Here is a 24859-nt window from a genome sequence, read left to right on the forward strand (position 1 = left end):
GAATGATCCAAGTAGGGTGTTAAGGACTGAGAGAGACGCCGTCTTAGAAAACTGCTACGTGAACAAGGAGAGCTTCATCACATATGCAAGTAATCAGTTAGTGGTACCAGAAGTACCTCTCCCCCCCTCCACCTACACCATCAGTTGGTTTACGTAGTAAAATATAGATCTATGATCCATTGGAGACGTGGAGATTTCCTTGTCGCTGGGAGCAATGACTTTCGCTCAGAAACCGATTGAGATAGGTCGGCATTTACTGACAGCAGCACTTCTGACCTGAAACAGCTATGAATGGCAGGGCATGACAGTACACCATTCATTTTAGACACGTTGATAAACCAATAAACAAGGGAACTTCATCCACGGGGAGGTTACGGTCATTTCCAAACGCTATATCCCTTTTCCACCATCCTGTCATATCCATACGTCGACCCATCTTACACTGACGATTCCATATAACCAACTGGCTAAAACACACCGCTATTGCCGTATCATTTCCGTGACACCAAAAGATATACCGAGTGAGCTGGTACAGTGGTAAATCATTGGATACGTATTCAGGATGGTGGTGGTTAAAATTCTGTCCGACTGATTTACCTACGCCTCTTAATACGAATGCTGGTATGGCTCCTTCGGAACAGCATGGTCCATTTTCGTCGCCAATCCGAGCCTCTGATGTGAACTTGTTGTCCACTTAATTAGGGGGTTCACGTGCGTACCCACGGAGGGAACACGCACGCGGAATCATTATCCGAGAAATATTTTTCTCTCTTCTAGACACATCGAATGACTATGTAACAAGTGCGCCTCTGCGTTTCTGCGAATATAATTAAACTTTACATCGAAAACAAAAATAAAGACCCCTCTTTTCGAAATATCAATAGATCGACACCTACATGATTACTCTGCAGTTCACAACTAAGTACCAGGTAAAGGTTCCATCGAATCACCTTCAAGATATTTCTCTACCGATCCACTATCTAACAGCGGGCGGAAAAAACGAAAGCTTAAATATCTCCGAGGGAGCTCTTATATCGCTTATTTTACTATACGTATCATTTCTTCCTATGGATATGGGAGCCAACGAAGTAATTTAGCAATCGGAGGAGAAAACATGTGATTGAAATTTCGTAAAATTATCCTCTGGCTATGAAAAATACCTCTGTTTTAACGACTAACACCTCAGATCGAGTATTATGTCCGTGACAATCACTTCAGTATTTCTCGATAACACAAAAGTAGCTGCCCTTGTTTAATTTTCTTTTTTTTATTGTCCTCCGTCAGTTCTACCTGATGCAGGACGCATACAAAACAGCAATACTCCATAAGAGAACGTGCAAGCGTAGCGTAGGCAATCTCTTTAGTGGACCTGTTGCATCTTGTAAGTGTTCCACCAATAAATAGCAATCTTTCGTTCGAATTTCCCCACAAAACAATGTATGTCACCATCTAGTTTAAGTTACTCGTAACTGTAATCCCTAAGTATTTAGCTGAATTCACAGCGTTTAGATTTGAATGACTTACCGTGTAACTGAAATCTGGTGGATTGCTTTTAGTACTCAAGTAGATGACTTCGCATTTTTCATCAATTTGGATGAACAGCCGCTTTTCGAATTATACAGATTCCTCGTCTAAATTATATTGCAACTAGTTTTGATCATGTGACGGTTTTAGAAGGCGGTAAATAACTGCATCATCTACAACCAACCTTAGAAGACTGTTCAGATTGTGTCCTAAGTTGTCTATACGTATGAAGAATCAAAGAGGGCCTGATACTACTTTCGTTTTACTCGATGACTTTCCGTCAGTTACAACGAACTCGGACCTTTCTGACACGAGACGCTACTCCGTAGACACTCGTGTAGTCGCTTGTGAGGAACGGTGTCAAAAAGACTCATGGAAATGTAGAAACATGCAATCAATTTGCTGTCCTCTGTCGACAATGTTCATTACTTCCAGGGAATAAAGAGCTGGTTTAATTCCACAAAGACGATATTTCCTGAATCCGTGCTGACAGTTTATAACAATTCATAATGTTCCAACAGAGTATATGTTCCAAAATCCCACGGCCAATCGACGTTAGTGAAATGAGTCTGTGATTCAGTGGATTATTCCTATTTACTTCCTTGAGTATTGATGTCACCCGTGCAAGTTTCCATCTTTAAGTAAGGATGTTTCGTTGAGCACGTGGCTGTGTGTTATTGTTAAGCATGGAGCTATTGTGTTAGCATACTCTGAAATGTACCTAATTAGTATACAATACGGACTGGAGAACTTGCTTTTATTAAGTGATTTTAGGGGACATTGTACGTCCTATGCCGCACAGTGTTAAGTTATCGAATTTTGTGAACCATCATCTTGGAAACTCTTTAAGACACCAAGTTACAATTTTCCGTAGTTATTTAATCTACCTTTCTAGCTACACTGAACTAGATTTATTAATAACATTGTATTGTGGGGTATGTTATTTTTTTTTTCAAACAGTCAAATTCTTGACAGAATTTTGTAAATCAATAAACATAAAAACAAAACAACTCAGGATATTTTAATTATTCTAGTTCCATATGTGTTGAATCTTACACTTGACGTGCTGTGAAAACTTCATGTCCCTACCATCAGAACTGTTTCAGAAAACGAGTCATTTATTGCAGAACATATAGTTCAGAGATATTGAGGCTAAAAACTTTTTTTTTATTACAAGTTCTTATACAGACTTACATTTCTGCGTCTATCATGCACTAGAATTGCCCTGGCTCATAGTCTGTGTCTTTGTCAGTGTCACAGCAGCCCAGTGCTTGCCAGTCACACGTCAACGTTCAAAATATTATTTGAATGTCTCACAATTGTTTGATTTTAATGTATTATATACCACAATGTTCAGGAAAGGAGTAGAAAATAGAAAATGTCAAATTTCAACGAATTCCTCGTACAATGTCCCCTTAAACTGCTTCGCTACTCCAAGGATACTATTTCTAAGTAACTCATGTTGGCAGCAGTATTTGATTAGAATTCCGGAACATTTATTTCATTTTCTTTGCTCAAGGAATTTTCGAAAAACGTGTTTATTAACTCTTCCTTAGTGGTACTATCATTAGCAATGCTGTCGTGCAGCGAACGTTTTGCTTGTGCCTTGTTGCTGGATTATGTTACGCACAACCAGAATCTCTGCCTGATTTCGAGACAGTTCCGTTGAGGAAACTATTAAAGGCATCTCGAATTGAAATCCGCACTAAATTTCAAGCTTTTGCGATCTTTCAAATTTGAAATTCTTTATTCCATTGCTTCCACAACGGTTGATCAAATAAGACGTGCGTATATCTCAAACCTATAAATAATTTAAAAAAAAGAGATATAGTATAGTCGTCTTGAGAATTAACGTAGCCTAGTTGGCGACCGGAAAAAGATAATGAAGCATAAAATTAAAGACCAGTTATAATTAGGTCAGTTTAACTTCAGGAAAAGTAAAGACTCAGGAAAGGCTCTTATGACATTATGTTGGATGACTGAAGCAGAATTCAATAAAAATCAAAATACTTTCATGACAGGTCAAGATTACTTAGGTGTCTCCACAGTCTTCTACGACGATCACCCGAAAGTCATTCAAATCCTGTAGACCCCAGTGCCACTGATCCACTTTCTACTCCAGGCGTTCCTCTGTTGACGCCCTTCACGGAACACGGGACTGTTGTTATTAACGGATGCCTTGAGGCCAAATAGATCCTGTCCTATTTGCACTGTTGCGTACGAGTGTGGGCCAAACCAGTTGTTCAACCTTGATTCGAAATAATCAGCGCACAGCTCTGTTGATACTTGGCGACTCTACGAGGCAGACAATCAAAGTCTTATGTCTTACGATATCAGGTGAATTGTCAACTGTCATGGCTGAGGTGTAAATCAGTTCGGTGGACAACTTTCTCCGCTGACAACCTCTCTTGCGTCCATCGCAAAGCTTGAAATGCACCGGCGAGACAAACTGACAGACTGAAGAGTGCGAAATTTGCTATTTGCTGTACTGTCACGTTAAGTTGTTAAAGACGGGGTTTGGATTGAATGCGCACCGGTAAGGATACAAGACGCGTCATATTCAAAGGAACCAACTCGGCATTTGCCTTAATTTTATTTGGTAAAATAAACCGAAAACCTAAATGTGGAAGCTTGAATGCGGATTAGCCTACTTCCAAATACTTTGTTAGTGAAATGCCTTACAATTGTTCTACCTCTCAGTTGCACGAATTGGGAGAGAGTGAAAACTACTGAAATACACTTATAACGCCAGTCATTTTTTATCTGCCATACTCGTCGCAAGTGGTTCCACGAGGCGCCTTTCAATAGGCAAATAAAGTTGAGAAACGTGGACTGTTCTAATCATTACGGTGATGCAAAAATTTTTATTTATATACTTGCAACCAGTATCATGCTTCTCAAACCACAGTAGCTCTTTCCTGGTCTTGACACACGGAAAGTTATCCTGCTGTAAGACGACTTCACCGACGATGAAGACGTCGTGCAAGTAGGAATGCAGATGTTGACGTAGTACACAACGTGGATTACTACCATTCGTGTCATAGAGCCGCAAATGGATGCCCTCCACCTGCCTGCGTCCGTAGCGCAGTGCAAGTTTCCAGTTGACGTTCACCTGGATGACGGCATATCTTGACATGGTCGTTGACCAGATGTAAGAAGAAACGAGATTCTTTCGACCCGACGACAAGTTTCCATTAATCTATCGTCCAATCTCGATGATCCTGAGCCCACTGCAGTCGTTACTGACGATTTCGTTAGGTCAACATGACAACACTCCGGTCATATTCTGTGCAGTTCTACGTCAATAATGTTTGCTGAATGGTGTGCTCCGAAACACGTGTGCATCAGCATTGTAGTCTGCCGTTACAAGTGCCACAGATAACCACCTATCCTTCTTTACAGAGCGGGAAAACCTCTGACGTCCAGAGTCAGTGATCAGGTGTAGACATTCAGCACCTTGAGCCGTACTCGTGGTTCCAGCGCCCTTCAGTCACTTTCCAAATACGCTCATACGTTTCCGATCCACTGGGATATAAAAATCTGTCCTTTGTCAGAGTCCCTTACGTCAATGGATTTGATGCCCTCATTTTCATTATAACGCTTCCTCGTACGTATTCGCTCGCTTATTACTTTCCTAAGTGCGTCCAGTGCCCACATGTTCACAATACCTCCGGGAGACATAACCAGTGCCCACCGTCAGATTGATTTTTCTGGCCAAAACTGATACGCCACTTGGTACACTGACAGAGCAACGGACCGGGATGTTGAGTGCCTACCTGCAGGGTCCTACCTCTATGACACAGTTACCTCTAGACTAATACCTGATTCATGCATTCGGGAGGACGACGGTTCAGTCCCGCGTCCGGCCATCCTGATTTACGTTTTCCGTGATTTCTCTAAATCGCTCCAGGCAAATGCCAGGATGGTTCCTTTGAAAGGGCACGGCCGACTTACTTCCCCATCCTTCCCAAATCCGATGAGACTGATGACCTCGCAGTTTGGACTCTTCCCCCAAACAAACCAACCCCAACCTGATCATGCGTTACCTCAGTCGTCGCAGAAAATGTGAGAGAACGAAACTATCCTATCACAACAACAGAACTGTACTACGCCGTTGTAGCCATTTAGTTTGCCCGTGACACCTTAATACTTGAGGTGCGTTAAGCACACGGGGCACAGGAATAACAGAAGAGCCGGGGGAACGGGGCCAGAGCGTCTCCGGCCGGCAGTAAGTACGCAGGGAGACATCTCTCACGCAGCCACGAGCCTGTGCCCGAAAAAGCCAGCCGAGTGCTGCGCTGTTAACAAGAGAGCGTCGCTAACGAGCCGCCCGTGCGCCACCTGTGCGCAACGACACGTAGACTCTTGCCACCGAAACAACGACACGTAGACCACTTGCCACGGAGACCAGCTGGTTGGCCTGCTATTTCTAGCCCTCTAAAACCCTACGTAGCTCCCTCCACTTCCGAACGAGAAGTGACGCGAGGCAGAAGGGCGTCACTTTAGCGGCAGAAGGCAGTTAGCCTCTGTCGAGCAGATACTTACACTGAAGTATAATTTCGTATAATAATCACCAAATCCTTTTGCGTTTGAGCAAGTTGTTTGGCAGCATTCTGAATCTGAATGTGACAGAAAGTGTCCCAATCATAGTAGTGTTTTTAAAGAAGAGTAAATGTTTCATTCGTAGTGCACTGCATTGTGGGGGTGAATGCTGCTCTTCTGCGAGAGAATATTACAGTTTCAGCATCCATAGCACCCGTACAAATACTTCTGATTTATCTACCAAAAGTCCGTCCTTCTTTAACGCTATTGCATCTCCACGTCTTTAAACACTGGCTGTCGAAAAAGGGTGCTGTGTAAAACACAAAAAATGCTTAATTCTACGAAGTAAGAAACCAAAGACATGGTAACAGACGGCAATTCCTAATATGGGCGGAAAGCCAAGCAGAAATTACCACCCCTAATGACGCTTTCCCTCAATCAAGCGAAACTCACCTGGCGATACAAACATGCATGTTCCTGTAGCTGTAACGACGGAACAAAAATACTGTCACAAATATTTACATTAATTTCAAGTCTGGCGAGATGTTAATCAGGATTTCCTTTTTGGCCAAAATCTTCAGTGGAACGAAAACAACACTCCTTAGAAATCGCACGATGGATATTTTAAGAAAATTAATACCCAAAGAAAGAGCTCGGAATTGATAAATGAGATATCAAATTTACCATCGTGGGGACTAATTTTACAAAGAAAGATTTAATTTCCTGAAAGTAATAAGGGTAGTTAAGTAAAAGTTAGTGAATTGAGGAGAAATTACACACTGGACTTCCGTTCGAAATTTGATACCCAAGCTAAAACAGGAAAACGACGAATGGAGCTGCAAACTAAGCAGTGTGACGTCTCGTTAAAAAAGTTAAAAAAATAAAAAAGCTTAATTTATGGTCCAACGGGACCGCAGCGTTGAAGATAGCTATCTATAAGAGACGTTATGTGATAAAATCCCGATTGCTGTTGTAGTAGTTCAATCTTGTGATTGTAATGGATCCATTTCGGTTATATTGCTATTTCCAGACCATCTGCAAAAGCTACGTAATAATTTTATTGTTTTATAATGTTGGTTAATTGTATTTCTGGATATACATATTTGAAACTTATGTACATACATCACCGGTGGTCGCTGTTACTCTGTATTGTATTACAACGTGGTGTAGCTTTAGGACATTCGTGGTATAAGCTGATTTGTAATTTTCTGCTGTTATAGACAGTCCTTTCCTGTAATTTTTGTAATTTAACATTTTATAGTTACATTTTACAGATTGACAGGTATGCCTGTTGACCAAAAATGCTATATGGTTACAGCAGCAATAGTATGTTGATGTTATTATTTTTGGCAATATGTATGATTTTGTAATCGATTTGTCTGTGGGTAGTTGTTTGTGTTTGTCCGTTATCTTTGATTCGGAAGTGTTTTAAATCCATATGTTCATTTAAAATGTCGTCAGGACGCTGTATTGTGTGGATATATATTTCTACCTCTTAAAGTCCATTTATCGTTAAACGTTTAGCGCGTAACTTCATCATAAGATTTCGAGGACACACGAGCATCTACATTCTTCAGCCACATAAACAGCGACGACAACAATCCAGAACGAATGGAGATAGCAATGAAAATTTTATGCATGTTAGCAGAAGGTTTAACAACGAACGTACTTGAAGAGATAGAAATCTAAATACACGCAATACAACGCCCTGGTAATATTCTGAATGAACTAAGGTATTTAAAACATAAACATTTTGTACAAAATTTCATTCAATTCCTAACCAAACAACGGATAGACACAAACAACGACTCGCAAGTAAATCGGTAACAAAGATCATACATACAGCACAAAATAGTAACTTCACCACAACATAGCTAGTGTAACCATATAGAATCTTCGGCCAAGTATCTTAAATGTCAGTCTGTAAAATTTAACGGTAAAACATAAAATTATAAAAAAAATTACAAGAAAGGACATCGAGAACTAAAAAACGGCTTTTAGCATAAGAGTCCTAAATATTAACCACGTTGTAATACAATACAGGGTGACAGTGACCACCGATGACGTATGGACGTAAGTATCCAACATGTATATTGTGAAATACGATTGCCCAACACTAAAATAATACAAAAATATTATGTAAATTTCGCATATGGTCTAAAGATAGCACTCTAGCCGAAATGGATCCATCACAATAAAAACATTAAGCTACTATAGCAGCAATCCTTATCTTACCACAGAAATTTTTAATCGTTTTAAAGCAATAAAAGTAGTAAAGAAATATTTGGTGACTTAAAGGAACATTTCTGTCCGAATTGTCGTAGCGAAACTAAGAGAGGTGAAAGACAAACAAGGTACCAAATTGACGAGTGTGATGTTTATTTTTTGCAATAAAATATTTAACAGTGTGAAAGTAATCACAGCTATTAAGAAAAACTTGATAGGTGATCTTAGGGAAAACTGAGATATTTCATGACCAGCTGCTGCTAGTTAAATCACCTCTTTGTCGAAAATATAAAACCCAGCATAAAATGAAACTTCCATGATTTTTCTTGATCTATATGGCCTTAATAATAGTAGAATGGGTAGTTAAATATATTTTATGCTTCTTGAAGGAAAACTTGAAAGGAAAAATATTATTGAAAAAATAATCGGTGAAAGGTTTTCTGAATTGATTTGTCAAGAAGTAAAGTATAAAATATATTCCAGATTCATTTGACGCATCATTGAATGATGTTCAAAGCTATGTACAGCAAATGAAGTGCGTCAGATGTTTGTCAAACCTATAGTGTTTCTTTCCTTTAGACAAATCGTTTCACAAAGTGGTTCACCGTCTTTTGAAGGGGAATTAGAATGGAAAAAATTTTTTTACATTTTCAGATTTTATCTCATTGTAAAATTTGCGGTTTTCGAATACTTACAAACTCACGTCGGAAGTATTTTATTTTATTTTTTAAATATAATCTACACAGGTTCAAAATGTTAAAAATTTTAAGTTCGTTACTTCAAGAACTAAAAAAAACAGGTAATATTTATATATCGAATGCTGTGGATTGCTGTGTTTGTATTGGTCATGTCTAGAAGAGGATGGCCACCAGGTTGAGGAAGTTGAAACAAAGTTTGAGAGACAAGAAACGTTCTGATGGTAAAACCATGAGACAGGCTGACAGTCAAATTGATTGATGAACTACAGCAGTATTTTGGAATGGCCATTAGAAATAATACTGAGGATCTGTTGAAACGAAGCAGGCGGTATGGGCTACCTTCTTCCACAGACTGTCAACTGATGAGAAACCAGTACACCATCTTTGCCTTTCTGGACCTGATTCATGGTGCAATTACCTCAATTCCCAGTGCTCAAACATTTGATACAGCAATAAACATTCCACCCCAGCAGCAGTCATGGATATCTTAAAACCTATTTACAGAGACCTGGCAAATCCTGAATTACTGAAGAAGTGACTGTATGTCAGACTCAAAATCCCAATGATTCGTTGAATTATCTTGTATAGACTCGCTCACCCAAAAATGTTTGTCTTGGAATGAAGACACTTAAGTGGGGGGTCAGTGATGCTGTTATTGCTTTTATAGATGACAACATTGGTAGGGTGAAAGTGCCGCAGCATATGGGAATTAGTCCTGGAGCAAACTGCACCAGATAACTTGAACGGATTGACAAGGTTCACATTGATAAAGCAGAGTATGCAGCACAGTTGGCCACTCAGGAGTCCAGAAAGAAGAAAAGAAGAAAAAACCTGGAAAAAGATCAAGAGTATGATATACAGTGTGGTGAAGAGTGCTTCTGATTGACTAAAAATTAAAAATTAGGCATATATTACGTGCGTTACAGTCTTTTGAAACTTTAGAAGTCGTTCCTGATAATTTATATTTACTGTTACATTTTTCCCTAAATCTCAGAAACCACATCGAGTAAAGTATTCAGACTTTCACGGAGTAATAACATACGTATCCTGTGTCTATTGAATTAAAAGAAGAACATCATGTTATATGTAATTGAAATTATTTATTGTAACATACAAAAAAGCACACAACATTTCAACCGTGTAGTAAAAAAAAACTGTATTTCCAAAAGCAGTGTATAAAATGTAATTATTGTAGTTAAATAGACACAGGACATACAGTTTAATGTCCTGTTAAAGTTTCATGTCAGCGGCTACAGTTGTTCCAGAAATACAGGGAAGCCAAGTCACTAAATTTAACGTTGTCGGGATAGGGCGTTCCAACTCCCCTTAAACATTTTTATTATTGTTGGCAACTTAAATTCAATAGCACTAGTTCTTTTCCTGCACTTATCTCAATTGATTGCGTTTCTTGTTCCACTCCTCTGCCGGAAATATTGATCGAACCTACACAATCTCTCTGCCTCGAAGACTGCTTACCGAAAGCTTTGCAGAATAATGTAAAAGCAGTTGGATCAACTCAGCAAGTTTTCCTGTTTTCAGAAGAGGTTCTGTTGTTTCTGGTTATGTATTATGATCACTCGCGTCCCAACAATGGCAGAATTTTTCCACTTGTGGCCACTGTCCATAAAACTGTACAGAGACGTTGAGTATTCTGCAGACGTGCTGTTGCTTCTTCGCATTACACTCCCTTATGCGGGCACATGATGCATATGTAAAATATATAAGCGGGGCAGCGAGGAATGACAAATGTTTCTACTGACGATATGTACTGGAAAAGTGATAGCCACCGATCTATGTAATTCTCTTAAAGTTCAGAAAGTTATGGCAAGGTGATAAGGAACAAGCACCATGTAAACTGCGAATCTGATAGACTGTTAGCGTGCTGTTATTGTCCCCATGCATGAAAAGTGGTTAAAGGATGATTAAACCATGACTAGGATACAACTATAGCTACGCCTCAGCACGTAATGTGTAGATCGCCGGTTTAAAGTTCGGGAAAGCTGACAACAGCCAGGAAAGTGCATCCATGATCGCTGAGGCTTCTTCTAGTACTCCAGACTTTGCAGTTCAGAATTTTTACTCTTGCCTTGCTACTCTCAGTTTAAGTTTCTGTTTATGTCATTGTTTTTTATATTACATTTTGTGTCACTGACAGCCTTTACGTATGACTACAAATACACTGACGAAATAAATAGCAACAACAAAAAATAATTAATGCAGAGTAATAAATTTCGGGAATACACAGTGTAACATATTTAAGTGATACATATTGCAAGATCACAGGTTAATTTAAAAGCGAGAGAAGTCATTGCAAATCTGAAACGCTGGTACATTAAAAACCGATGTAACCGATGGAATGTTGAATGGGAGCAAGAAAACGTGAATGTGTTGTGTCGTGAGGTACCGGATGTCAGTTTGTGGGAAGGAGTCCCATGTGTGTTGTCCTTCTTCGCTCAATAAAAGGGCGGTTAACGCTGTTTGTGGACGACGCAAGAGTTATCTTCTGATGATGTCCCATATGTGCTCGATTGGAGACCGATCTGTTGAGCGAGCAGGCCAACGAAACATGTCGACACACTGTAGAGCATGTTGAGTTACTACAGTGGTATGTGGACGAACGTTATCCTATTAGGAAACACTCCCCTGGTATATTGTTCATGAATGACAGAACAACAGGTCGAATCGCATGGTTGACGTACAAATTTGCAGCCTGTGTGCTTGAGAAAGCACGAGACTGCTGCTGCTGTCATATGAAACTGCATCGCAGGTCATGGCTGCAGGTGTAATTCCCGTGTGTCTAGGCCGCAAACACGTGGGTTGGAAGTGCTCATCTGGCATCTTTCTAACCAACTCATGGCCATCACTGGTACCGCTGCGGAACCGGTTGTCATAGAAATAAAAACAATGTATCTCCACCCAGACCTCCACAGAGCTTTCGCTTGACGCGACTGAAATCGCAAATGGTCATTGTTATGAGTCAGTTGAATGCAAGCTACAGGGCGTCTGGCTCGTAGGTGCCCTTGAGTTAACTGATTTGTGACATTTCGTTGTGTCAGTGTTGTGCCAGCTGCTGCTCAGATCTGTGCTGCAGATGCAGAACAATGCGCCAGAACCATACGACGAACACCATGGTCTACCATTTCATTACTGCTGCGCAGTAACCGTCTTTCCTCTTTGCGCTGCTGGCCTGTGCTATCCCTTCTGGATGCTGTGGTTGAATGTGCGTGATAATATTTCGTGTGGTTACGACCCAGATTTTAATTATTGATAAAACCCTAGTGCACACAACGGATAACAAGACACTCACACGAAACCAACGCACCCAGTAATGGGGGCGATCCCGCTAACATTGTTTCAGGCCTACACCCATATTGGATTATCAAGAGAGAGACATGTCAGTTGATTTGGCATTGTTTACTAAGATAATAAATGGGGTTCTTACTCTCATAATTATGAATCTCAGCTTTGGGAGAGGACAGGAAATTGTCTGAAAATTCCGACTCTGTTTTCTTTAGGTGACTGAAATTTTATTACAAATTTAGATGTTATAATTGAACATAATCTTGAGTCACTGGTGCATACTATTATTGGTGCTGACAAGAAGTGAAATAGCTAATTGTTTCGTATTATCAACCTATCAACGGTCACCCTACAGGGAGGCTGAAGGAAATTCATTATCACGCACAAGGGCACAACCGTTACATGCGTCGCGAAGCTGAAGCACACCGCGAAGCACTACACGAAATGTCGCTACTAGATGAATTAATGCAAAAGCGCACATAGATGGGAAGCTATCCACAGAGATGCTTAAGCACACAATTTGCAAGTGTGCTCTTAAGACGGACCAAAGAACGGAAGTAGGATATCGAACTGTATCTACTGTGATATATTGCATTTCACATCCTACCACCTTCCAGACGGAGCGTCTCCACCCTGATTCGTCTCCTTAGCACGTCTCGGCTACCGTCTCCCCGCCACGCTACCCACCGACCACCCCGCCCGTTGTTCGAACTGTGACATTGCTATTGACTGAAGGCCAACCTCCGACCTCTACAATCCTCAGAACGGATCTTTCCAGAGTGTCTAAAGCAATTACTGTGTGTAGCTTCCCTAGTTTCTCTTTCAAACAGCCCTTCAACTTTGTAAACCCAATACATTCACACAACATGCCCTCATACATATTGGAAAGGATAAGAGAGGACAAGGAAGTGTGACACATTGAAAAAGTAATTGAAATAAAAAACTTGTTCCCTTCTACCATTACTTGGTTTATTCATGAAGCTTGTTGTATGTTGTATGTTAACTGGGGACCTAGAAACGACGGAGAGGCTCCGTCCCCTCCGCAGCCGCAGTGGTCCACAGTCCCACGACGACTGCAGCAGTACACTTCACCCCTCCGCCGCCCCACACCGAACCCAGAGTTACTGTGCGGTTCGGCCCCCGGTGGACCCCGCCAGGGAACGGCTCACACCGGACGAGTGTAACCCGCATGTTTGTTTGGTAGAGTAGTGGTGGAGTATGCGTACGTGGAGAACTTGTTTGCGAAGCAATCGCCGACATAGTGTAGTTGAGGCGGAATAAAGAGAACTAGCCCGCATTCGCCGAGGCAGAAGGAAAAACGAGTATAAACCATCCAGATACTGGCCGGTTCACCGGACCTCGACACAAGTCCGCCAGGCGGGTTCGTGTCAGGGACCAGGCGCTCCTTCCCGCTCCCGAAAGCCGCGCGTTAGACCGTTCGGCTAACCGGACGCACTGCATGAAGCTTACTCACAGTAGCACTAAGCGCCACATGGCCGTCTGGATCCTGGTGTTCTTCCTCCCACAGATTCCCGTGACTAACATGGCTACATTCCTGTCAGGTGTTTCTACAGTATCGGAGAAGGAACATTCAAACATTCAGCTTGTACTCCTATAACAAGACCTTATTCAAACTCAAAGAAGTATTGATAATGGATTCAATGTCGTCTTGAAGGTATTCTTGACTAACATCAACTCGACACGTCCATTGTAAACGGCAACTAACGCTCACAGTGTATATTCAAAGCGAACCTGATTTGCATCGTCATACTTGCGCTACCAGCGCCACTCTTATGCGACTGGTGCGGAATCTGAGTAGACATCACCTTTCAGGTGTACAAACACGCGTACTAGCATCCATTTATGTCACTTGTTGTTACGATTTCTATTTACGTCAGTGTACTATGGCTTTTGTGAGACGTGATTCGATAAGAAGGCTGAAGGGTTCGTCCCTTGGCCTTCTGTCAGCTAGAAGAGTTTCATTTAACATATTTGTGTGTATACTCATATACGTTTAAGTCCATAAGGGACATAAGGTACCGATAGTTGCGTGTTTAAAGTTATAACCGCTAGCATTCTACTGTAATGTTTCAACAACGGGTTTCAAGAGACAATGCTCTCATCGTCAGGTTGTAAAATTCAGCTCATGGGGTTAAAACGCTAAAAAGTGTACCAACTGCGGTATCCACAAAATAAATTAGAATAAAAACACAATGTACTGTACGTCCTCGTCCTACATTTAAATCGACGAATTTTGTCGGTATCCCTTCTGTCTCCCATCACACACCAAACTCTGCACCAGGCGGTGTCCTGTGGTATGCTTTGGGCTCCCGTTGTCAAGTTGACGCTTATTTTGAGTTCCAGGGGTTGTTGTGAAGTGCCATGTCCGCGGTACTAAAAGGATGAGCACAGCTGTTGGCTCAACCGTAATTCTGTTCTATCGGTTGCCTGTATTTTCCTCATTTCCTAAGTCTACAGTCGTGAGCTTGGTACTTCGTGGAACAGACATTGAAAATTTATAATTGTGTATCTGCCTTAAAATATTTCTACAGAGGTATTAAGATACCTCATTCCGTTATCATTACCTTGCGTATTCAGAGTAATTCCATGTTGCTTTTCAAGAGGGATGATCTCCAATTCTTGCAGCAAGCCGCGTGGAAGATTTCAAAGTCGTTTTCTGTTCTATTAAAGGAAATGCCTCCTCGTATAGTGATTCGAAACAGCTGACGTGTCATATTTAAACGACTTTGATAGACCAAAATCACTCGATGACGAGCACTATTTAAAGAAAGAGGCCAAGATCTCGGCTGCCGACATCGTCGGCATCCACTTTTCGATCGTAAGAAACACGATCTATGTGCACCTGATTAACGACGCTACATGCGACAGTGTCTCTTCAAAGACGAAGCCAGGACTGCGCTTCAGCCACGCAGACGAGAATTTAGGCAGCGTCTACTGGTACTGTTGACTATTCGAATATTTGAAGTATCATTCGAACTCCCGGTGGCAGACGTGATGGCAGGGCTCCCTCTATACGGCACAGTACAAGAACATGTGTCGGAGACGCAATTTAAGACTGTAACCAATACTCGATGGAGTACGCCAGGTGTGCATTGAGCTTCGACGTTCCATCATACCTCCAAGTACGATGCCGTCGGGCCATAGTCATTTCTGACGGCAAGCCTAAGACGTGTTCCGGATGTGGTATAGAAGGTCACGTATGTTCCGAGTGGTTCCAGCGTCGGATCATACATCTTCCACCGCCGGACGCGGCAACGCGGCACCTCCACCGACGCCGACAATCCTGCCACTAGCTTACGAGGTGACTCTCACCACACCTCCGTCTGTCCAGGCACAACACACCCATGTTACAGTACCGGAACAACCCTCCGCGTACCAACGCCCGGCCAATTAGTGAGCCAGGACAGTGGCAGAACTTCATACAACGCTGTCTATATCGCCGAACACTATAGGCGCTGCCGACAGCTGAACGACATTCGATACCCTTATCCTACCTTTGTGGCAGCAAGACGTGAGTCAATGTCATCGACCGACACGAGGGCCAAGCACAAAAACAGCGTTTACCGAAAAGCCGAAAGCGACGGTTAAGGGCCGTGTCGGAACACGACAGCTCCCGCTAGCAGCAGGAAGAGAAACGGATTCTGCAGGATGCAGAGCATGAGGCTGTTGGCACCATTGCCACTGACTCCACTCAGCTGAACAGACGGCTGGGCGGCGAACAATGATCAACAGGAAGTGTCCAGCGCAGGCCGCGAGGATGCTCGGACCTTTCCTATAAACCACCACAACCTAATGGAACGTCCACAGACTTCCACGACCAGTCATGGGCCGAGGGCATCAAGACTGGACAGAACCCTGGTCGAGGGCCCATTGAGGTCTAAACGACGCCTGGAGGGCCGCAGTCGATAGTGCTCTCCACCATCAACATGGATAACCCTGCCCAATCACCGCATCGCCAGACTCACCACTTGGTCATGATGAGTATCAACATGATTAGCCCACCGGCCAAGACCCAGCTACTAAGAAAAACAATACGAGCCACAGTGACAGACGTTGTGTTCCTGCCTGAATTGCAAAAGAACGCACTCCTGAACTTGTATGGTTACACAAGGTACGTGAAGTCATGTGGTCCCACAGACACCGAGGCGGCAAGTTTAGCGCGTAACGGTATCGAAGGCATCGGCATCACATACCACTCCTCCGCTCGACAGTTAGCCGTCACGACACTCAAAAAAGGATTCATTAATGCTTTTGCAGCGTCTGGTACCACCAGACTTCGTCACTGGGACGGTTTCCACTCTTCTGACATCGCTCCCCTTTCCCTAGGACGGTGTGAACACAGCGTCTTCACCGGCGATTTTAATTGGAAGGACAAAACCCGCACATCACGCCTTGTCCGGAACTGGGAAGGATGATTCACGCCCTTCACTTATGCAACATGTGGAAAAAGATACACGGCGACAACTCTGGGCTCACGCATCTTACCAGTCATTCGGCGAGCCGACTGTCACAAAGTCTTGCACAGGGAGTGGTGGTCGCCGAACGGTAGGCTCTCGTCTTCTTTCATGGTAGTGGCTATATCTTCCCATGCATCTCCACCCTCTACAAGCCTGGAGTGTAATGGCCTTTGGATGATGAACGCTAACACACCTCCAGGACCGCCTGCCATCGGGAAGTCGCCGCAAAGAGGGCCAACTGTCAACGATACCACTTGACTTTTGCGTTTTGGCTCAAATGCACCAAACTGGCAATCGGCAAGACGCTTGTGCAGTTTGGAAAGGGCGAGCTGCTTGGCAATAGAAGACCCTGGACTTTTACTTCGTGGTGCTCAAGGACCTTGACGCTCCACCCCCATAACTGGACAGACAGCGAAAACGACACCGAATCAAGGCTCACATACTACTGTTGACAAAGCACTGATTAGAAGGAGCCATAGTCCGCTCGCGAGGACACGACCGAATGGCCGTAGAGATACCCACCATTGGCAGACATGTGCCGACACCACCGACAGTTAATCACACCCCTTACAATGCGTGATAGTCGCACCTGTACCACAGGAGCATCCACACTGCAAATCGTGGGGGATCATTTTCGTCATCTTTAACAGAAGAGAGCCGTTGATGACGAGGCCACTGCGGAAGCCTCACGACGGGTGACACGCACTATCGACGCGGCAACAGCGACGGCATGAAAGTAGGAATACTTGTAGGAGGAAATCGGGGACGCCTTGGGCAAAAGTGCGATCAGTAACTCACCAGGGTGCGATGGATTACCAACGGAATTTTATTGGAACTTCTGTGAAGTTATGATACCTCGCTGGGTTACAGTGTTCCGAGAAGTCATGCCACAGACAACACTATATCACCTACTTTAGTCGAAGAACTTCTCACACCACTACACAGGTCAGCGGGAGGGCAATCGGGCAATGTGTATCTGCAACTTACATTGCTTAACGCAGAAAACGAGATCTTCGCCAGGCTTCTGGCAGGTTGCACTTTTCCAATGACCCTCGCCGCATAGCAGATATCACAGAGGAGAGATGCCGACGCACAAAGAACCGTAGGTGGCGGTAGGGACTTAACATTGATCGCCTCGGCGTGCCATCTGAGAGTAGTGATCCCCTCCATCGATTTCAATCGGGCCTTCGAATGAATGCACAATAACGTCGTCCTACAGGTGGTGGTCCGTACGGGATAACCGGCGAGGCTCATCGACACCTGGGGCACTTTCTGGCAGCAGCGAACTCTCAGGTCCAGGTCAACGGCCCAACGGTAGGCCAAATAACTCTTTAGAGGTGTGTACGACAAGATTTCCGACTTTCTACCAAATTTAATGCAGTCGCGCTCGAGACACTTCTTGGGGTCTCAACCACAGTCTATTTGGCATCACTCAGCGGGACATCACCTTCTGAGCAGATCATATGCCGACGACCTGCCATTGCTGATTCGTTCCATTGATGAAGTCCGCAGCGTAATAAAACGGATCGAACGATATTGACAGGCTGTGGGCAGTCTTCTGGACATCAAGATGTCGGCGGCGCTGGATATCGGACACGGTCTCGGGGAAGGCGCTGTCGCCCCACTACCGCGAATTACTGAACTGAGATATTTTGGAGTCACGTTTACGAAGCATGAGCCCAGAATGGACTCAGCAAACTATCGATGCTTAATAAAGTTTGTGCGCGTGATGATGCGCCAGAGCCTGCAATGTGTGGAATACCTGAACCTGTACGTGGCATAAACACTGAATCATGCGGCACAGGTGATAGATCGCAGTGATATATTGCCGACCTCAGATGGTCTTCGATTATTTCCTACCCACAGGACAGGCATTTAAAGCACGCCGTCACACTCTCTCTCTCTTCTCCTGTACGATGGTGCCTGGGACTGGTTACCGTCCGGGCAAGGCCACTGCCGTTTTTATGAGCATTATGTGGAAAAGATGGACTAGTTAACACGTTTACTTCACAGGTCGTCTGTTTGAGGTCCTGATGCTGGTGTCCCACGTCCAGCCTGTGATGGTCACGCACGTCGCGACACAGCTATTCCACTTATCGACATTCATTTTAGAATACAGCTATGTGATCCCCGAGATCCCCACAACGCAGCTGCTGAAGGCAAGGATCTTTACACTACCATTCCGCGGAGAATAAAGTGCTAGTAATCAAGCACGCAACAGTCGATTGGCAACGAGTGTGGAAAACGATCCACAACCACTTTCTTTCAACCAACAAAAAGTATGCGACGAGACATCGGCTCCACGCTATCAGGGACTCCCCACTTTGCTCTAACTACCACCGTTGGATGCCAATGGGCATCTCTGCACGTGAGTGTCGTCGCCCATCGCTCTGCGACTGACGCGTAAGTTTTCATCTTGTTGCGTCTGTATCACACCTATCCTGTTTAACCTTTGAATCTCCTGCGTCCGTGTTAGTATAACTTTCCCGTCGAAAAATGTCACACTCTTTCATGGTTGAAGGAAAAGACCTTCGTCTACGTCCTCGACGAACGGGAGAAATTGAAGCTTGATTACTGATGGTAGCAGCAAAACGCTCACAAGGCTCTTGAACGCCCACGGAGTTGTTGTACGGTCTTTGGAAATTATTAACGCTGTGTTTGCGTAAACCCCGCTCTAATTGGTGAGGCCCAGGCTCAGTGTGACGTTCTGCATAGAATCACATTGAATCCTAACTGAACTGCACTGTAGGCAGTGAGGAAGGAAAGAGATTAGCTGATTCATGGAAAGCTGCATTCATTGACAGACTGGCATAACAGGATGACCCTGTTGTAGATATTTTAGGCGATATTGTCGGAAATGGAAAACGCCAATGGCAGTGTGCAAGAAAAATCCAGTTGCACCATTTCTTGAAGAAAGATTCTTTTAGCTGAGTTAGCACGAGTAATTTAGAAAGTTATTTTTTTTCCTTTGAATAATATTTTTTGTAACATTCAGTTGTGTAGGATTTTCATTTGTACTCATTTAATATATATAATCACGTAATAAATAACAAATAAAGAACTATAAGAAAAGGAAGAATGTAAAGTAAATCCGGGTTTGTATCCCGGTGTGGCACAGATATTCAATGTCATCATTCCATCTCACAGCTGCTGGTTATCCTTATTCGCAAGTGCGAATACATTTCATGTATTTTAAAACAGCCATAGTCGTCGCAGTGCCTGTTACTTCGTAGACGCGTGCACGCATACTGCTTCGTATTTCGGAACAACGTAGGCACTGAAATATCGTACTGACCGGAAATGGTCTTCGTGTCTGTCTGACACACTTTGCATCACAGGATGCGTAAGGAGTTTTATAATCTCCGGACTTATTTATGTGCTTTACTGACGTCTTGTTTAAGGTTACAGTCGACTACATTGTTTCTCTGGAATACCATTTTAAATAGGTGTTCGCCATCATTTGCGAGACTGTTCCATAAGACAGCATGGTGATCCTTTTCATATTTTCTTCGTTAGTTTTGTTCTTTCTATTCTTATGACCATTGCCAGCAGTTCATTGCTCATTGGCATGTTGATTGTCCTATGCACTGAACCACGGAAGGCAACTTCTTTACTAGCCTGTGGATGATATGAATAATTAGGAACTACGGAATTAGTTGTTGCAGGTTTCCTCTAAAAGCTGTAAGCCTACTTATTGCCCTGACTTGTAATGTTCCAGCGGAGGCAGCGCAAATTGCTGTCAGTTTCGTGATACACGGTAAACACAATGTTTCTGTGGTCATCGTTGAACTTTTTTTCTTTTATCTCTATATTTTTTTCATAATATTGCTCAGTACATTACGTACTGTCATATGACAATGGTTGGGGACTTGTAATGCATCCAGGAACATTGTAGACGATGCACAACAAACCGTTAAGAAGTTACCGTTATGTCCTGCTTACCGCATATTGTAACTTCGTACTTTACATGTGTAAACTTCCTTCATGCCCACGATTACAAATCTTTAAACAATTGCAGCGTGAAAATCATAGAATAATGAATTAAGGAATGTATCTGTAACATTACGTTGTTTGATCTTCTGAATGCATGCATAGGTGGCCAATTTCGCTTTGTTATTGTAAGACGTTTCAAGTTTATACTTGAATAACGTATTTCAAGTTATGACCTTTTGTGCATGCACAAGCCGTCAGATTCGATGAGTATTTATAAATAATCCTTAAGAACTTACTGTTATTGTATTTGAGCCAAAACACTGTAATACGTGACATTTTTAATGCTTGTCGTCATGCAGTGAATCAGCGAAACTAGGTAATGTAAAGAGGAAGTCATTGTTTATAACGTTCGACGTATTTGCACGTAATATCAGTTCGCCTTATTGCTGCACAGAGATTTATGTTTTCTAGAAAGACAATACCCTTATAAGAATAAAAAGACAAATGAGTCAAACCACACTAGTTTATACAATAGATACGAGGTAGATTCGGTAACGAATGCAACAGTAAAAATGAGTTTTCTTATTTTTTCAGGGTTTCCCATTCAGAAGCTGCAGAGCAGAGTACTGCACCTCCACGTCTTTGATTACGATCGCTTCTCTCGAGATGATTCCATCGGCGAAGTTTTTCTTCCTCTCTGCCAGGTAAGAAGGGATGCATATTCATCAGCAACCGAGAAAATAGAGATAAATATGTAACAGCAATTTGCCGCGTAATTCTTCATTTTTGCTGCAACTTCTTGCACTAATTTAATAAACAGGAACTTCATGGCCACGCAAGAAACTCGTTCTGAATTTCCTTTGCATGCTTATTTGCAGAGCATGCTACAAATTATTTTTCTTTTGAGTAGTTTGAAGAGTTTAAACACACTTGTACTAGATTTACGTCTGCAACATCAGTAGATACGTTTGAAAGACGTATGCTCTTAACATGATGAAATTTCTTGCGATTTTTTTTTTATTTACATACAAGGGAAATAAAATTTTGCTTCTAATTGAGGATCCATAATGCAACGTGAAACCAATCCTCTGAAATCAAAAATATCAAATGCTGCAGATATTCTGGGACAAGTGAATTTCAGCAGTTTTTCAGATAATATTTTGTTTCTTGTATTCAGCAATGAAGTGCATCATTTTATTTCTATGCGCTCTTTTCTCTGCACAATGCAGTTCATTTTTATATTCTTTGAACTTATTAGATCAAATAAAATGGACCATTCATAGTACATGAAATTCAGTGATGTGAAACAAGAAACTATCGTTTTCGATAGAGCCAGCGCTTTAAGGATTAAAATTAATATGCCCCGGAATTTTTAATGTATGAAAGTGCACATCGGCTGCATGTGGTGCGGTTTTTAACATCAAAATTAAAAACCGCATTGCATATATGTAACTAGCGGATTTTTGAACAGACGTTCACGAATCTGAGAAACTGTTGTAATTAAAATGCTAATATAGTAGATCATTGGTTTTTCCCACGAGTACTTTTTTCAAAGCATTGTTCGCTAAAACATTAACAAAAACTGCGATTTGAAAGACAGTAAGGAAAATGCGGCTACCAGTGTCTTAGAAATGAGTATTTGTGAACGAAGCTGCGTAAACGGTAATTATAATAATTTTGAATGGTGAGAGGTTGGAAGTTAGCAAGACAATGTGGTATCATTATTAGGAGTGTGGCTGTGTGTCTCTAAAGGTACTTATTCGCATACATTTATGCAATTTTTACGGTTCCGTTTATGCGGAAGTAGTTCGCTTGCTATTGCGGTAAATTTGTGTGCGTGATTTGTTTCTTCATTATAGATTTTGTATTGAATTATCACAAAAAATTATACTCACGAGAGTGTGGGCTCTTGTTAATTCTGTTAGCTACCTCTTCCTTCAAGCGATATCTCAAACGCCGGCCGGAGTGGCCGAGCGGTTCAAGGCGCTACAGTCTGGTACCGCGCGATGGCTACGGTCGCAGGTTCGAATCCTGCCTCGGGCATGGATGTGCGTGATGTCCTTACGTTAGTTAGGTTTAAGTAGTTCTCAGTTCTAGGGGACTGATGACCTCAGAAGTTAAGTCCCATAGTGCTCAGAGCCATTTGATACCCCCTTCTTTTTCGTTGTCATATACAACGATGAACCAAAGCATTTTGACTACATCATGATGCTTAATAGTTTTTATCCACGCCTGGAGCCTAATACCACATCGATTGTACGCGGCATGAATTCGACAAGTCCTCGCTAGATTTCCGGATGTATGTGGCACCAGGTGTATACGTATAAATGAGGCAGTTCTCGTAAGTTGCGGGCCGATGTTTTGTGTACGTGGATTCCGATCAGCTTAATTTGGTAGTCAAGGTACCAAGGTGGTTCACTACCAAGCTCCTCATACCACTGTAACACAATTATGGCTTCGTAAGGAGACAGTTGTCTTGCCGGATCACGCCGTTGCCTTCGCTGAAGGCATCAGACGTGTGGAGATCCAAGTTGTCTTCAGTGAAGAGGTCTTTGTTTATTCGTGTCAGAGGTACACTAAAATGAACACATATACAATACATACAAAGAAAACGATACAGTATTCGCCAAGAATTGCGCACCATTGATAGCACTGGGTGCTGCAGACGTTAAGTCCTTCATGCTACAGCTGGTTGGGCATGAGTTACATTTGAAGAGATGTTGGGTTGTCTGCAATTCACCGCATTCGCACAGTGTCGTGTTGACCGCTGGCAGTTGGAAGTTCGATTTAAGGTGATTGTCCCCCGATCTTGCGACTTCGGTCCGTAGTCTGTTCAAGGACTTCCTGATGACCCACTTCTCCATGTGTCCAGGCGGCATGCATTCTTGTGGTGTAATCCAGTTTCACAGGTGTTGGCATCTTTCTGTCCACTTGGTGAGTCGGGTAGCCTCAGCTGATCCTTCTAAGGTCTGTGAAGTTGTTAGGAAAATCTTCCTGGATTTCAGTCTTGGCTTGGCAGGTTTATGTCCAAAGATTGGATGTGAGGTCACTGTATTTGATTTATGCCTCTCGATGTTAGCGGCGACCTCTCTTCTGATGTCAAATGGAGCAATCCTAGCGAGGCATTGAACTTTGTCCGTGGGGGTTGGCCTTAGGCAGCCTGTAACTATCCTACATCTGTCATTTAAGGCTACATCAACCTGCTTTGCATGTACTGAATTGTACCACATTGGGCTAGCATATTCTCCTGCAGAATAGCATAAGGCAAGAGCTGTTGTTCTTAATGTTTGAGGATATGTACCCCAGTCCGATCCCACCAGTTTCCGAAGAATGCCGCTTCTGGAGGATACTTTCTGCTTCAGCATCAGACAATGTTCCTTGTAGGTCAGTGTACGGTCGAGAGTGACGCCCAAATACCTGGAGTGGGAACAGTATTGTGATGAGGTAGTCTACGGGTGTCAGATCTCATGAACGCCCCAGTGGAAATACCTATAGCATAGTACTGACCTCGCCGTCCTGTGTTCATGCTGCGGTGCATGTTTCAAGCACTAGTTCGCCTGGATGACGGCTTATCCGGAAACGACGATCGACCTGGAGTAACGAAAAAAGGGAGTGATACAACCAGGTGGCACGTTTCCATTGATCAACAGACGTATCGCCGTGATCCAGTTTCTACTGCAGGCTTCACTGACATCTTCGTGTCAAAATGTGAACACGTAGGGGACGTCTGTTCCGAAACAGTTGTTCCTGCACCACAATTGTGCTTCCTCGTCAGATGTACCCCACATCGCCGCCGATCACGCTTATCAGAACGGGCCTCCACGTCCGGTGATTCGTGGACTCCCGTCGTAGCCTTGTACTCCAACCACGACAGTAGCGAGCGGACAGTCGGCCAGCTTCGCCGTATGCAAGTAGCTCGCTCCTAGACGCCGGGCCATTTCAGTGTGCCCTTTGTCAAAATCGATTATGTCTATGAATTTCGCCATTTGCGGCCCGTATTATAGCTAGAACATTTCCTCATTCCTCTCTACTTCCCTTACATACTTTCCTTACCATGTCGCATATCCGCAGTGGCGTAGATGACAGTCAATTACGCGGTGGGCAGTGGCCGTAGTGTTTACCTCATGAGTGTAAGTGCCTAACAGTAGACAGTACAGA

The 24859-nt window shown here is 43.0% G+C and overlaps 1 protein-coding gene across 1 annotated transcript in view; it reads left to right on the forward strand.

Moving 5' to 3' along the window:
• Nucleotides 1-24859, forward strand: part of LOC124711438 (synaptotagmin-7-like) — a 325288-nt gene that overhangs the window by 252625 nt on the left and 47804 nt on the right. The window contains exon 4 of the mRNA XM_047241515.1: nucleotides 21296-21405. Coding sequence (XP_047097471.1) covers nucleotides 21296-21405 — 110 coding nt within the window. The remainder of the gene's footprint in view (nucleotides 1-21295; nucleotides 21406-24859) is intronic.

The sequence above is a fragment of the Schistocerca piceifrons genome, chromosome 8 (assembly GCF_021461385.2).
Source record: "Schistocerca piceifrons isolate TAMUIC-IGC-003096 chromosome 8, iqSchPice1.1, whole genome shotgun sequence".
In the NCBI taxonomy this organism is placed as follows: Eukaryota; Metazoa; Arthropoda; class Insecta; order Orthoptera; family Acrididae; genus Schistocerca; species Schistocerca piceifrons.